This window comes from Ambystoma mexicanum, chromosome 8 (genome assembly GCF_040938575.1).
Source record: "Ambystoma mexicanum isolate Mex_15411 chromosome 8, UKY_AmexF1_1, whole genome shotgun sequence".
In the NCBI taxonomy this organism is placed as follows: domain Eukaryota; kingdom Metazoa; phylum Chordata; class Amphibia; order Caudata; family Ambystomatidae; genus Ambystoma; species Ambystoma mexicanum.
The window spans coordinates 1,457,089,623-1,457,106,301 of record NC_090929.1 but is presented as its reverse complement, the minus strand read 5'-3'; the positions used below and the strand labels follow the sequence as shown (position 1 = coordinate 1,457,106,301).

Sequence of the window (16,679 nt, the reverse complement as noted above, 5' to 3'; positions counted from 1 at the left end):
AGGATGACCACTTGTTTTAGTGTGAATTACCCCAAGAGAAATAGGGGATGCAAATTACCATAGGTGCAATCAGGCCATGATATCTTGCACCTCCCACAATCAAAGGTATGAGGGTGTCCCAGGAGGGGCTAGATGGTGCTTCTACATTGGATAGGACCAGAGTAAACACAAAACAGGATGACCACTTTTGTCAGTGTAAATTATCCACAGGAAGGGAGGGGATGCGAATTACCATAGGTGTGTTCAGACCATGATATCTTGCACCCCCACAGTCAAAAGGTATGGGTGTGTCCAGGGAGGGGTTAGATAGTGCCTCTATATTGGTTGGGACCAGATAAAAACACAATGACCACTTGTGTCATTGTGAGTTAACCCCCTAGAGACAGGGGATGCGAATTATCATAGGTGCGTTCAGGCCATGATATCTTGCACCTCCACTATCAAAATAGTTTGTACTGTTTTTATAAGTGTATGAATGCTGCACCTCTGGTACATGTGCATAGTATTCAACGCTGTGACGTGCGGTATGGGCCATGATTTGCAAAGGCAAAATTGTTTCGATGTAGTGGGGCACATAGGTCTGATAAAATGTCCTCTCGACACATAATGGAATATTCTCTGCAGGCCTGGGTGAAGATGTGTTGGGGACTATTTCAACATGATGGTTGGGGGCTCCCCTTGCTTAGAGCAGAAAGGAGGCTGAGGCTCCTGTGGGGGTGGAGGGCATACATTATAATGGCAATAAAGATATGGTTAATAGCCGCTAATTATCACGAGCCAGCAGGGAGCTGAAACACTGAATGACCGCTGAATAGTTTTGAATGATCCTTGTTCATAAGAAAGTAGGTGAAGTGAAGGAAACAGTGTTGAAAGTAGATGATAATATTTCTGTTTTCCTCAATGGGGCTCCATTAACGGCGCCAGTGCTTCCGTCATCCCCATTCCCATTGAGTCTTATGGGAATCAAATGGGAATGGGAATTTACCGGCGCCTGACTTCCCGGAACACTGGGGTTGTAATCCCCCGGTGTTTCCCACAAGCCAGGTGCCACTAAATATTACAAGTCCGGGGGCAACCCGTCGGTAGCACCGGCAGGGTTACTGCCGGACTTATAATGAGGCCCATTGTGGGATTACATTATTTGCTCAGGATCACACACTTACGCTAAAAAGCGAAGCAGGGATTTTAACCCACTCTGCAATTTGGGCACGGCCATCTTCTTCCACGCTTTACATGGAACAAATATTTAAGTTTTGGGTGTGAAGACTTACAATAATACTGTCCTATAGAGTTTACTTGCAAAATCCACAAACTGCTTAGTAAAGCATCATGACAACATCTAAATACTTATAGCAGCAGCATGTTGGGCCACAATAAGGTGTACCTTTATTTTCCACATCCTGAATGGAAAACTATAAGATGCTAAAGGCAAAATATCCATGTACTCACTTTATTTTCAGCGCTTTAAAACACACAATAAAAGAGGCTAAAAAACTCACTTTGGTTTGGAGATGTGTCACAAAACTCCAGCATGGTGTTATGCATGGTTTTAAGAACATTCAACTGAGGACATGAAAGCAAAGCACACTTTACGTTTTAGGATATCAAGCTATTAGACGTTATGGGTGTGAACACATGTCAAAAGTGTGCTTTATTGTGTTGCACACTTTAACTGTAACAGATTTGCAAGGTGACTGGTGGTCTTTCAGTTGGAAAGTCACCATTATGACTAAGCAAGCCTCCCTGCCTGATGACAAAATAAAAATAAACGTGTGGTTGGGTTTATTATGCAGACTGTGTGTCTCGGAGGGGCTGTGACAAAATGGCCTGTGACAAAATGCATCCCATGTTTCTGATCCTTTTGTTAGCAGCTAACATTTTGTTGCGTGCCTGCCCTTTTTATGATATTCTGCATCCCCACAGATGAAAGGAATGGGCAGGGGCTGAGCTACAATGACATCACTGGCCAATCCCAGGAACGGAGCTGTTGGAGGGCGGGCTATCAGGCTGTATTTTCTCATTTATCATTTTTATGCTGTTTGTATGGCTGTAGCCATCTGTGGGTGGGGCATCCAAGTGAGCGTGGCGAGAAGAAGATTGCCACACACTTGCCTCCCACAAGCTACCATGGGATGCAGGATAGCATACAACACCGGATATTTTTACATATCAAAACTAGTAGACCTGCTGGACATAAAATGCAGCTTTATTTTGTGAATCGCTGTGGATAATTTTAGCGAATGCGGGGTTAGGACATGTAACTTGTTTGCAAACGTCAGATAAAACGTTTAGCTTCAAACTAAACCCAATGCGCATCGCACGGCTGATTCCATGTTCACATTCAAGTAATGCGGTTTATTTCCCCATGTACGGTTTGCTCAAGCGCGCACATTCCATGTCAGGAAGGCGCTATAAAACCATCAAGTAATGTTATGTCAGTGTGCGAACACTGAACATCTTATACTATGCAAAATGGTAAACGATTAACTTTGTCGGGTTTTTTGAACTACCATTATTAAAAAAAATAACATTGCCAGCATTGTCTTTCGAAGTGGAAGCCGTATTAATTTACAACATGCCTTTCTCTAATGTGCAGGGACAAAATGTGCTTTCAACACGTAATAGCAATGCTTCATTAATTTACGTTTTACAGTTGCCTTATACTCACTGAACAAAAAGCTGTCAACAAATCCCGCTGGCTGACTCTTGCATTGTTGTCGGCTCTCCTTTTCCAAGTAGGCAGCCATGCTGCAGACTTACACACTAATGGGCATGCGCAGAACTCAGGGAACGTCTATAAATTCCGCTTGTTCTTTTCTGTTAATTCAGGGAACTGTTATAAATTCCTTGTGGTGTTTGACCCACCGAGTCCTAATAAATAACTAGACAGTTAACATTCTGCGTCTGACTACAGCACAAAGCGAGGCAGCCAAGGACGCCATGCTGGTGGAATTGAAGCTGTGCAACCCCTACCGTTTCGAATGGAGAACGCTGCAGAAAAAGTTGGATTTACCTTTCTTTTTTTTAATGTGTAGACAAAACCAATAAAAATATATATATATAATCCTGGTGTGCTTTTTGAGTCAGTGAAGGCATCATCTTATCTATAAAGCTGAATGTATGTGTGTGTTTATGTTTGTTCGGCTATACAAATCCACACCTTTGAACCCACTTCTACCGAATTTACCGAATTTTGCATGGATTCCTCATTTGACTGGGGCAAGATTGTAGTCTATGTTTGGATGCCAAAGAAAATGTACTCTGTAGTCACCCTGATTCACTACATTAGGTACTAGAAGGAGGCACAATTCAGAAAAGTGTAAAATTGGGGAAATGGCAGTTACAGTTTACTTACTTTACTTCACAAGAAGAGGGCACAATCAATCGATCTTTCTTGGATATTTTATCAAATGTACTGGAGCCATTAAGTGACAGAAACATGCCTCCCAAAACACGAACATTACTTGGAAAAGCTCCATCTGATGCAAAGCGAAAATCAATGCTATAGCAGACCCCCACATGCATGTCAGCTACAGACCCGGGCAACATCGGATGGTACCACTATTGCATTATAAAAGGCAATACAATTTTAGTTTGTACTTCCTAAAACTGTCATAATTGAAAATGTGTGCATTTTCAGAGTTGCCGTTTCATACGTGCCAATACGCCAATTACATTAAGCAGATGCTTCTGGTGGTTGTTGTGTATTGGAAATAATGGAGCTCAGGGTAGAATTTAGAATGTGAAGTGCAAGTGAATTCTGAAATGAGGGGATAAGGGATTATTAGATTACTAGGAATAAAGGAGATAGCACAATATGCAATGGTGTTCATGCTTTCATTATCATTAAAAGAACATAACAATGTGGTGGCAAGGGGAAACGGAATCCACTTGAGGAATAAAGCAACTCCAACGGAAAAGAGGATGAACATATCGTTATAAGGAAGGAGAAAGACTGTGAATAATACAAACAAAGTTAAAGAAAAGAAGGACAGTGAAAGTGTGCCAAGAACACAATTGAGGTAGGCGCGCATAGCGGGAGTGATGAAATAACATAATATTAACTGTAATTGAAGCCTGAGAGCAAAAGAAACAGTCGCAATAGTAAGGCATTTTTTAAAGATCAAATAACGTACCGGTAGCGCAAGGATTGTCGCGGGGTACGTGGTGGCAGGCAGCAAAGACAAAGGACCCATAATACGTGAAGTGAGTGCGTGCTGCTTGAGGAAGTAAACAAACAGCCGAAATTTGATAGAGGAAAGGATGTAAGAATTTTGATTAAAATGCTGCCATTTTGAAGATGGCTCAAAACTAAAGTGATACGTTACAAATGAAATTGAACGGCACGATTACAAATGATTACAGATGCCGACGACGAAACGAAAGGGCATGCATAAATGAAACCGGAATGTGAGAAATATTGAACACGCATTGTGCAAATTAAAACAAACCGTCAACCCACAGTGTGGACATTATAAAAAGGGTAGAAAAAAATGAAACTTGATAACATTGAAGATTGAGAAATTTTATAATATACAAGAATGGGAAATTAAACGTTCATCTCAAATAATAAAACAAACCATCAGCACTCAATACAAACATCAGAAAATACAGAAAAACAATAAATGTGCCACATTGAGCACATGCTTGAATCTGTGAGATCCACAAGACAATAGAACAGCACAACATTAACACATTAAAGATCTAAAGGTGAAACTTGGAAGACAACATATATGATTAACATTGCTTATAACAATCATACAAACATGACAACCGATATTGCAGGTGGTGATGTAAATACACAACAAAGCACCTCTCAAGGCGCCCCAGGTACACTCATGGCAGCTAATCCACTAAATTATTTGCGACGCCCAAACCCATTTTGGCAAAGGTGGCAGGAGTGGATTGATGAGTTCGAGGAATTTTTAAGAGCGGTGGGAGACCAAAATGCCTCAAATAAATTGGGCATTTTTACAAACTTAGTAGGAAAAGAAATAAAAAGTATAATCAAAACACTACCACTTCAGGAGAGGGCAACATATCAGTCGCTAATAGCAGCAATTCATGCCTAAATAATAATTCCACTCAATAGAGATTATGAAAGATATGTATTCAATCAATGCACACACAGCCTCCACAAAACCATAGCCCAATTCGTGTTGAGATTACAAAAAAATTCAACATTTTGTGAATTCATCAACTTTGATGATGACAAAGCTATATGCCTGAGTGTCATTGAAGAATGTTTATCATCGCAATTTCGGAAGCATCTATTAAAAAACCTCTGCCCTCAAAAGAAGTGTTAGAACTTGCAAGAATATATGAAAGAATAGACATGCAAGCAGCAAATATAGAAAATACAAAGAGAATGGATACCATTGCTGTCATGAATCAGAATGCACATTGGCAGAGAAGGTACCCTAATATAGCATCGCCTGGATCAGTGCGCAGAGGTATAGGGGAAAGACAATGCTATAGGTGCGGATTTGAATTTCCTGACAAGGGTCAGTGTCCTGCTTTGGGTTAATTATGTTTACGATGTGGACAGGAGAATCACTTTCAGATAATGTGTAGGGAAAGGATAACAACACCAACAAATCGTTACAATGCTCAAGTGATTTCTAATAGAAGATATGACAATCAAAGAACTGCAAGTCTAACGTGAAGCCACGTAGATGACAGCAGTGAGAAGGACTAAGATGGTGGCGTACCCTATCATGGGTGGACCAATCGGCCCAACAACTATGCAGAGACCTTCAAGCATAAGAGTTGGCTGCAGAGAGGAGTAAATCGTGGAAGTAAAGTGATAGAAGAAGTGAACCCGCGCCCCCTGGCAAAACCAGTGAAGATGTTCCATGGGGAAAGGTAACTGGAACCAAGATAAGTCCGGGAGGAGGCCGGCAAGAGTTGAGACTGTGAAGTATCTTGAGAAAGTAGTTGATTTTTGTCCGCAGATCCCTGGCCAGTTCCACAAACGTGTGGTCCTGGAAAGTAAAGAATAGGAGGACGAACATTTACAGAAAGGGAGATGAGATCCAGTCTCATTTCAAAACCAAACCAACAAAGGGCCCAACCAGGATTTGTTAGGGCTATGGACAGCCTACAGATTGAAGTAATAAATCAAAATGATCATGAACTGGGCCACAAGGCATCAATACCCCATCAAGCTCAAGGTCATGAAGAAATACAGTATGAAAATCCATATGAAAATCCACCTGTGCCGAGTGAGGAAGAAGAACTGACAATGGATCCTCGTCAGAAATATAAATATGATAGATACAGAAAAGAATATCTAAGGATAATATGTGACACTGAAAGTGGTAAAACTGCCATAAAGGTAGTGGTGAATTTATGTGGACACAAAATACCTTTTCTGGTAGATACTGGAGCGACAGTGAATGTCATGAGTGAGGAGGCATACGAAAAGATTGCTGACCAGTATCCATTACATCTATCAAGGGCTGACATTTTTCAATGGGGAGTGGAACAACCACTGTTGAATAGAGGACAGTTTCAATGTGACCTGATTCATGAAGGACATTGTGTGCCAACTAATATACATGTCATAAAGAGCCCTGTTGTTGGTAGACGTCTCATCAGCTGTAAGACGGCCACAGATCTAAAACTTATTGATGTGCGATACAAACAGTCAGAAATGATACAAGGTGTTCCGCCAGGGCGTTATGATTTAAGGTTCATATCAGGAGAAATGCTGGATTTGGAAAAGTTGAAAGTAAAATTTCTGAATTTGTTTCAAGGATTTGGGAAATTGAAGAACACTGAGATACTTCAACACGTTGATAAATCAATTCAACCCGTTCCTCAACATCCAAGGCGTGTAGGATTTCACATGCAAGCAAGGGTGTCACAAGAGTTGAAACAACTGAGAGACAATGATATTATCGAAAGGGTTGAAAAAGGTCCAACACCTTGAGTATCTCCACTGGTACCTAAAGCAGATGGACGTCATCGTCTATGCGTAGACATGAGCGTTCCTAACATGGCCATCATGAGGGAGAGGCACCCGGGACCCAATATTGAAAACATGATAATACGTCTGAATCAAGCCAACAGATTCAGGAAACTGGACCTAAATCAGGGATATCATCAGCTGGTGATTGATCCAGAGTCTCGACCCATAACCACTTTTAGCACCCATGAGGGTTTGTTCAGATACAAGCGACTCAGCTTTGGGATTTCATCTGCAGCAGAGATATTTCAGGAAGCAATAAGAAAGGTTATCGCACCTGCACAAAATGCATTCAACTACAGTGATGATATTCTAGTATATGGTACTAGTCAATGTCAACATGATGAGGCGCTGGAACAAGTATGCAGGTTATTACAAGAAAATGGTCTAACTCTGAATGGACAAAAATGTGACATAAATAAAAGAAGTTTGAAATTCTTTGGACATATATTTTCGGAGAGTGGGATGAGAGCAGATCTAGAAAAGGTGAAGAGTGTCATGAATCTTAAAGCCCCTAAAGACATGGCAGAATTAAGATCCTTCCTAGGGATGACTGGGTATTGTGCGAGATACTTACCGAACTATGCAACTCTCACTGGCTCCCCGAGTAATATTTATTGTATTTAGACAGGAATTTAGATGATAAGTAAGTATTGGAAATAATGGAGCTCAGGGTAGAATGTAGAATGCGAAGTGCAAGTGAATTCTGGAATGAGGGGTTAAGGGATTATTAGATTACTAGGAATAAAGGAGATAGCACAATATGCAATAGTGTTCGTGCTTTCATTATCATTAAAAGAACATAACAGTATTCTGGCTGTTGCAGGAGTAAATGTTAGTGGTGGGCAGGTTTTTCTATGTCAAGACGGAGGCTTGGATTATGCTTCTCTTTCAATTTGCAACTCAAGCAGCAATGACAAAGCAATAATATATATGGTAACAAAAATAAAAAAACTACAATATCCAGAGTCTTTGGTAGTCCTAATATTATTGGTCTCTTAACTGACCACATGAACAAAATAACCAATCAGTCCAGTCCTTAACCGTGACCACACTGAACCTCCTCTTCCACTTCCTCTTTCTTTGCTGCTTGGCAGCGAGTTAAGTACACTTTCATTACTTTCTTATGTGTTAATGATTTAAATGGTGTTTTGTTTACACAGATTAGCACCTGCGCGTAGCGTAGGGTTTGTCGGAACATAACCACATTAGTGGGGCCAGGAAACGTTGCAGTCGCGATGGGGCTAATGCTCCGGCAACCGCAACAATACTGTAAGCCCCACAGAGGGCAGAACAAGCACGGAAGAAGGAGCGCGACGGGTCCACGTAGTTCCGGCGTTTCCTTCGTTCCAACAACCGTAGTGAAGGCGGAGAGTAGTTAGTGAGCAATCGCTCCGGCAGTAGATTACATATTGTGAGAGCAAAGGAACGCTCAATATCTAAAGATCACTGATCTGTAAGACACAATTGTGACCCGCGATCACTGAAAGACAGCAGCCCTGCAGACCACAGAGAGCCATCGCAGCTCTCATCTCTTGACGGGCACAGTCCCAGTTAAAACCTGATATATCTTTATAATCAAGTCAGGTTGACTTAAAACAAGTCACATATATATATATATATATTCATTAAACAAAAACTTTGTTAAGGGGATGTTATGGTTAAGTTGCACTACTAAAAACCTGTGCAATTCTCTAAAAACCCTTTACAAACGTGCCATTGTGGTTCAAAGTAAAACCGAAAAACCCCTGAAATACGCCAGTTATGGTAGGCTAAGCATCCATACCTGCCCGCACCACTGTACAATGCTAGCACTTACACCCAGGACATGAAAGATGGCATCACAAATGTCATTGATGACATCACTGACGATATCCCATGTGTAGCCCCTTTGTTTTTGATCACTGCCAAATATATATATATGTATATTGAGTAAAAAAACTTGTTTAAAGGGACTTTATGGTTACAAATAAAATTGAAAAACCCCTGACATTCGCCAGTTATGGTAAGCTAAGGAACCATAACTCGCGCCACCACCGTGCACTGCTAAGACTAACACCCAGGACATCAAAGATGACATCACAAATATCATTGATGACATCACCCAAAACTATACACACTCCCCACAACCATGTAATCGATAATGAATACTACAGGTGTATCCATTGCTGTGAGATGCTGCAGTGGTTGTGGCCAGGGCCTACAGTCTTGGAAGTATGGCCTTCGGCCTATGGCCTAGGGCCATGCATCCAACACTCTAGTCCCTAGCCACAACCACCGCAGCATGTCACAACCATGGCAGCGTGTGAATCATTAGGACACCCATAGTAGAAAATAATGTAATAACGACATGTCCTCAATTTCAATGTTCACTAACAGCATGCGTGTTCTTAGAACAGTTTCAAAGTGGCTGTACACAGCAAGGACTGAAATACTACCCTTATTAGACCCTCACTTACTGAACGCACAAAGATCCCGAACTAGGCGTGCATAGAGAATACATCATTAACACCTGCTGCCCAAACAAGTACAGCATTTCACCCATCTCTTACTCTGTGAACCTCCCCAAGCACTGTAGCAGATCAAAATAAGTTCCGAAACAGCATTTCGCATGGCGAATATAGATATTGCAATGATTGGGTGTGCAGTGGGTAATACCTGCAGTGTTTATAACTTTGTTCTTGGGTGCATAGCCTCCGGCCATGCACCCAAGACTGTACACACTCCCCACAACCATGTAATCGATAATGAATACTATAGGTGTATCCATTGCTGTGACATGCTGCAGTGGTTGTGGCCAGGGCCTGCAGTCTTGGAAGTATGGCCTTCGGCCTACGGCCTACGGCCATGCATCCAACACTCTAGTCCCTGGCCACAACCACCGCAGCATGTCACACCCATGGCGGCGTACGAATCATTAGGACACCCATAGTAGAAAATAATGTAATAACGACATGTCGTCAATTTCAATGTTCACTAACAGCACGCGTGTTCTTAGAACAGGTTCAAAGTGCCTGCACACAGCAAGGACTGAAATACTACCCTTATTAGACCCTTCACTTTCTGAATGCAAAAACATCCCGAACTAGGCGTGCACAGAGAAAACATCATTAACACCTGCTGTCCAAACAAGCACAGCATTTCACCCATCTCTTACTCTCTGAACCTCCCCAAGCACTGTAGGAGATCAAAATAGATTCCGAAACAGCATTTTGCATGGTGAATACATCATTAACACCTGCCGCCCAAACAAGTATAGTGTGTAACCCATCTCTTACTCTATGAACGTCCCGACGCATTGCAGGAGATCAAAACTGTTTCTGAAATAGCATTTTGCCTCTGGTGGCGACTGCGCTGTCTTCGGATCCAAGATGTCGGACGCATCTACACAATCTTACGCACATCACGGCTCGCTGCAGCCAATCGGCGAAGACGTTGCATGTCCGCGGTCATGACGCCACCCCCTGGCCAATCCGTATGTTGTCTGCAGAGCGAACAGGGAAGTGTGACCATGGAGCGGACATAGATATCACTAATTTTTTTAGGCATATTTTTTGGTCGTTTTAAATGAAACTACTGGATGGATTGTCACCAAATTTACAAAAGCACGCTTTCAGGACCAAGCCCCTGCCCCTGCCGAAAATCTGGTTAAAATCCGTGCAGCAGCTTGGCCTGTAGGCGTGCACAAAGTTCTTCCCCCATTCAGTCTATGGGAAAAAAAGATGTTTTGGGACCCCCCCTATAACTTTACCCTCCCTTGAACAAACATCACCAAACTTTGTACAAAAATTCAGAGTGGACCATATACTGTTTTTTGCAAAGTTTGGTGAGGATTCGTCCAGGGGGAGCAGAGTTATAGGCCGCCCAAAAAGTGCTCTTCCTATGGAAACAGCAACTTAACCATAACTACACAGCCACTAGCGTGGCTGTGTAATATATGTTCATACAATCTCAAGGAGATGAACCCATTATACTTGATGGTAATATTACAATCCCCAGTGTCTGTGGTAGCATGAGCTCCTCCAGTGATTAGGGTAAGGCTAATATTAGCCAAAAGAGGAGCCACACGGAATTGCCTCGGATCCTACAGAAAGCCCTGGGAGCCTTGTCGGGGCAGGGACCTAAGCAAATTGCTCTGATGGAGGAAGAACTGAGAGGGCTGGAAAGCAAAAACGCTATAAGACAGGTAACAGACTCCTCAGTAGAGTTCATAAGCAATATGGTCCTAGTGAGGGGATACCAATCATACATCTGAGGGGTTTGAACAAATTTGTAGTATACAGACACTTCAAAATAGAAGGGATACACCTTCTAAGGGACACTTTAATTCAGGGCGACTGGCGCTGCAGGATAGACCTGAAAGACGCATATCTGACAGTACCCATAGCGACAGAACAATGCAAATTCCTAAGATTTATCTGGGGAGGGTCAGCAGGGGAGTTTCTGTGCCTACCCTTCGGACTGGCATCCGCACCATAATCTTTCACCAAAGTGATGAAACCAGTGGCATAATATATCTGGATGACGTATGCATAATGTGCCAGGACAGAGAGACACTCCGAATACAGGTGCAGACGACAGTGAATCTACTGCAGAATCTGAGTTTCCTAATAAATTAGGAGAAATACAAAGTACTACCAGAACAGAAAATGGAATATCTGGGGTTCTTAGTAGACTTGATACAAGGATCTCTCAGCTTACTGTTTGCCAACGTGAACGACATCAAGAAACAGATATGGCAAACCTTATCAAGGAGAGAGATGTCTCTGAGAGACATTGCGAGGTTAGTGGGACGATTAGCGTCCTCGATCCAGGCTATATTCCTGGGGCCTCTACATTGCAGAACCCTACAGAAATTAAAGATCATACACCTCAGGATGAGCGCATCTTACGAATCAAACATTACAATAACCCAAGAAGTAAGGGGCGAGTTAGAATGGTGGCTACATCACATGGATGCGTGGAGCGGGAGAGCCATATTTGGCTTGTCCCCGGACCTGGTCATCGAATTCGATGTCAGCAGATGGGGCTGGGGAGCCTGATGCGGGAACATGTCGACAGGAGGCAGGTGGTCAGAACAGGAGACAGCTCTACACATCAACTGTCTAGAATTACTAGAAGGGTCCTTTACAGTGAAATGCTGGACTCGGGAGAAGGCACAATGTTGTGTCTAAAGATGGACAACGTCTCTGCAGTCAGATATATGAACAGACTGGGAGGGACGAGGTCCAGACTATTGACAGAAATGGCAAAGGAATTCTGGAAACTCTGCCTTCAGAGAAAGGTGTCAGTGACAGCAGAGTACTTACCGTGCCATCAGAATGAAGTGGCCAAACGGAACTCCAGATCTCAGGGACAACAGCAATTGGAAGATGGACGAAGAGGTATTCCGAGAACTGATGAGTCGGTGAGGACCATGCCAGGTTGATCTCTAATTATCGAGATTGAACAGCCAACTACCTTGTTTTTTCAGCTGGAGGCGGGACCCACGAGCAGAAGCAACAGACGCTTTTCTCCAAGCATGGGGTCAACAAAAGAATGATGCATTTCCCCTCTTCTCCATGATTTCGAGGACGCTAGCCCAGGTGAGGAGGCAGAAAGCATCACTAGTTCTGATTACTCCAGACTGGGGGGGACAGGTGTGGTTCCCCAGCATACTGGAACTATCATATCACGGCCCGGAGGCCATACCAGGTACGAGTTCATTGTACGGGACCCCAGAGGCCTCAGCCATCCACTAGTGAGAACAGGCAAACACAATCTGATCGCATGGGTGATTTTAGGGGAACTTGGGTTAGGCCAGGATTGTCGAATGAGGCTGAGATCATCATTAATTAATCCTGGGCACCAGGAACGCACAGGGCATACAAACTGCATGGGCTAACTGGAATAGTAGGTGTATGAAGAGGGACATAAATCCTGATGGAACAGATGTGGTCCACGTTGCCGATTTCCTAGCCCAGATCGCAGCTCATGGGAAAGCATATAGGACCATCAATACAGCCAGGTCTGTGATATCAGCAGGATACCCCAGGATTGAAGGGGTCGCTATAGGTAAACAACCCTCTGATTTGCAGACTTTTAAGAAGAGTGCACATGTCTAGGCCCCCTAGAGAGAAATGCACTAAATTATGGGATGTTGACATAGTATTGAAACTTTTTCTATAACGCCCGACGGCCGGACAACCAGGAATTATCCAGGAAGGTCATTTCAGCCAAACTATCCATGCTTCTATGTCTGTTGTCTTGTAAGAGATCTTCAGACATTAGAGCACTAGAGATCAACAAGAAAACTAGATCAATGAATGGGGTGACCTTCTTCATAACAAGTAGGACCAAGACAGGATTGAAATCTATATCATATAACTCGTTTCCAGGTAAGCCTAAATTATGCCCAATTAGATGTTTGTCAACATATGAAGATATTACGAGAGAAGGTAGTCCACCAGGGGTATCCCAATTATTAATAGCATTATGCAAACCATAGAAGATAGCAACACCGGCTACAATAGACAGATGGCTGAGATGGGTAATGGATCAGGCAGGTATTGACATAGTAAGTTACAGTGCTCATTCAGCGAGGGGAGCGATGGCCACCAAAGCATTTAGCATAGGAGCCAGAGTAGAAGACATCATGAGATCGGCAGATTTTCTGAATTAATCATCTTTTAAGACTTTCTATTTTAACCCAATGGAGAGTATGGCATCATTAGTAAGCTTTGAACAAGCATAATCCGAGCCTCCGGTCTTGACATAGAATTCAGATTTTCAACACATTTGTTCCAGAAAGTCATAATTCTATTAAAGCAAAAACAAAGAGGTGATGGCTGGAAGGTTTAGAATTAATCTTAACCACTGGCAATGCTCTGGGCAACCCTCCAGACCACCGTTCTTCGCCTGCCAAGCCATTACAGAAGGGAAAGACCATATGCAAATCAGGCTTGGTCCCACCCCAAAAGGGGCAGTCCAGCCCGAACTGCTAGGCCACATCCCTTCTGCACGAGACCACAAGCATCCCCAAACATGTTTCGCCCTTGTTGGGGCTCATCAGTGAGGAGTAGCTTGGGTCTCTAGGCCCAGCAGGCACGGGACCCACGTCTGGGCATACCCGTCCCACTCGGGGTGACATAGCAAAAACAAAGAGGTGATGGCTGGAAGGTTTAGAATTAATCTTAACCACTGGCAATGCTCTGGGCAACCCTCCAGACCACCGTTCTTCGCCTGCCAAGCCATTACAGAAGGGAAAGACCATATGCAAATCAGGCTTGGTCCCACCCCAAAAGGGGCAGTCCAGCCCGAACTGCTAGGCCACATCCCTTCTGCACGAGACCACAAGCATCCCCAAACATGTTTCGCCCTTGTTGGGGCTCATCAGTGAGGAGTAGCTTGGGTCTCTAGGCCCAGCAGGCACGGGACCCACGTCTGGGCATACCCGTCCCACTCGGGGTGACATAGCAAAAACAAAGAGGTGATGGCTGGAAGGTTTAGAATTAATCTTAACCACTGGCAATGCTCTGGGCAACCCTCCAGACCACCGTTCTTCGCCTGCCAAGCCATTACAGAAGGGAAAGACCATATGCAAATCAGGCTTGGTCCCACCCCAAAAGGGGCAGTCCAGCCCGAACTGCTAGGCCACATCCCTTCTGCACGAGACCACAAGCATCCCCAAACATGTTTCGCCCTTGTTGGGGCTCATCAGTGAGGAGTAGCTTGGGTCTCTAGGCCCAGCAGGCACGGGACCCACGTCTGGGCATACCCGTCCCACTCGGGGTGACATAGCAAAAACAAAGAGGTGATGGCTGGAAGGTTTAGAATTAATCTTAACCACTGGCAATGCTCTGGGCAACCCTCCAGACCACCGTTCTTCGCCTGCCAAGCCATTACAGAAGGGAAAGACCATATGCAAATCAGGCTTGGTCCCACCCCAAAAGGGGCAGTCCAGCCCGAACTGCTAGGCCACATCCCTTCTGCACGAGACCACAAGCATCCCCAAACATGTTTCGCCCTTGTTGGGGCTCATCAGTGAGGAGTAGCTTGGGTCTCTAGGCCCAGCAGGCACGGGACCACACGTCTGGGCATACCCGTCCCACTCGGGGTGACATAGCAAAAACAAAGAGGTGATGGCTGGAAGGTTTAGAATTAATCTTAACCACTGGCAATGCTCTGGGCAACCCTCCAGACCACCGTTCTTCGCCTGCCAAGCCATTACAGAAGGGAAAGACCATATGCAAATCAGGCTTGGTCCCACCCCAAAAGGGGCAGTCCAGCCCGAACTGCTAGGCCACATCCCTTCTGCACGAGACCACAAGCATCCCCAAACATGTTTCGCCCTTGTTGGGGCTCATCAGTGAGGAGTAGCTTGGGTCTCTAGGCCCAGCAGGCACGGGACCCACGTCTGGGCATACCCGTCCCACTCGGGGTGACATAGCAAAAACAAAGAGGTGATGGCTGGAAGGTTTAGAATTAATCTTAACCACTGGCAATGCTCTGGGCAACCCTCCAGACCACCGTTCTTCGCCTGCCAAGCCATTACAAAAGGGAAAGACCATATGCAAATCAGGCTTGGTCCCACCCCAAAAGGGGCAGTCCAGCCCGAACTGCTAGGCCACATCCCTTCTGCACGAGACCACAAGCATCCCCAAACATGTTTCGCCCTTGTTGGGGCTCATCAGTGAGGAGTAGCTTGGGTCTCTAGGCCCAGCAGGCACGGGACCCACGTCTGGGCATACCCGTCCCACTCGGGGTGACATAGCAAAAACAAAGAGGTGATGGCTGGAAGGTTTAGAATTAATCTTAACCACTGGCAATGCTCTGGGCAACCCTCCAGACCACCGTTCTTCGCCTGCCAAGCCATTACAGAAGGGAAAGACCATATGCAAATCAGGCTTGGTCCCACCCCAAAAGGGGCAGTCCAGCCCGAACTGCTAGGCCACATCCCTTCTGCACGAGACCACAAGCATCCCCAAACATGTTTCGCCCTTGTTGGGGCTCATCAGTGAGGAGTAGCTTGGGTCTCTAGGCCCAGCAGGCACGGGACCCACGTCTGGGCATACCCGTCCCACTCGGGGTGACATAGCAAAAACAAAGAGGTGATGGCTGGAAGGTTTAGAATTAATCTTAACCACTGGCAATGCTCTGGGCAACCCTCCAGACCACCGTTCTTCGCCTGCCAAGCCATTACAGAAGGGAAAGACCATATGCAAATCAGGCTTGGTCCCACCCCAAAAGGGGCAGTCCAGCCCGAACTGCTAGGCCACATCCCTTCTGCACGAGACCACAAGCATCCCCAAACATGTTTCGCCCTTGTTGGGGCTCATCAGTGAGGAGTAGCTTGGGTCTCTAGGCCCAGCAGGCACGGGACCCACGTCTGGGCATACCCGTCCCACTCGGGGTGACATAGCAAAAACAAAGAGGTGATGGCTGGAAGGTTTAGAATTAATCTTAACCACTGGCAATGCTCTGGGCAACCCTCCAGACCACCGTTCTTCGCCTGCCAAGCCATTACAGAAGGGAAAGACCATATGCAAATCAGGCTTGGTCCCACCCCAAAAGGGGCAGTCCAGCCCGAACTGCTAGGCCACATCCCTTCTGCACGAGACCACAAGCATCCCCAAACATGTTTCGCCCTTGTTGGGGCTCATCAGTGAGGAGTAGCTTGGGTCTCTAGGCCCAGCAGGCACTGGAGGGTTGCCCAGAGCATTGCCAGTGG

The 16,679-nt window shown here is 44.9% G+C and overlaps 1 protein-coding gene across 2 annotated transcripts in view; it reads right to left on the bottom strand.

The window, feature by feature from the left end:
• NPM3 (nucleophosmin/nucleoplasmin 3) overlaps nucleotides 1–2,806 on the bottom strand; it is a 328,347-nt gene extending 325,541 nt beyond the window's left edge. For both annotated transcript variants that reach the window (XM_069611627.1, XM_069611628.1), the window contains exon 1: nucleotides 2,669–2,806. In XM_069611627.1, coding sequence (XP_069467728.1) covers nucleotides 2,669–2,747 — 79 coding nt within the window. In that variant the 5' untranslated portion in view covers nucleotides 2,748–2,806. The remainder of the gene's footprint in view (nucleotides 1–2,668) is intronic.
• Between the last annotated feature and the right edge of the window lie 13,873 nt (nucleotides 2,807–16,679).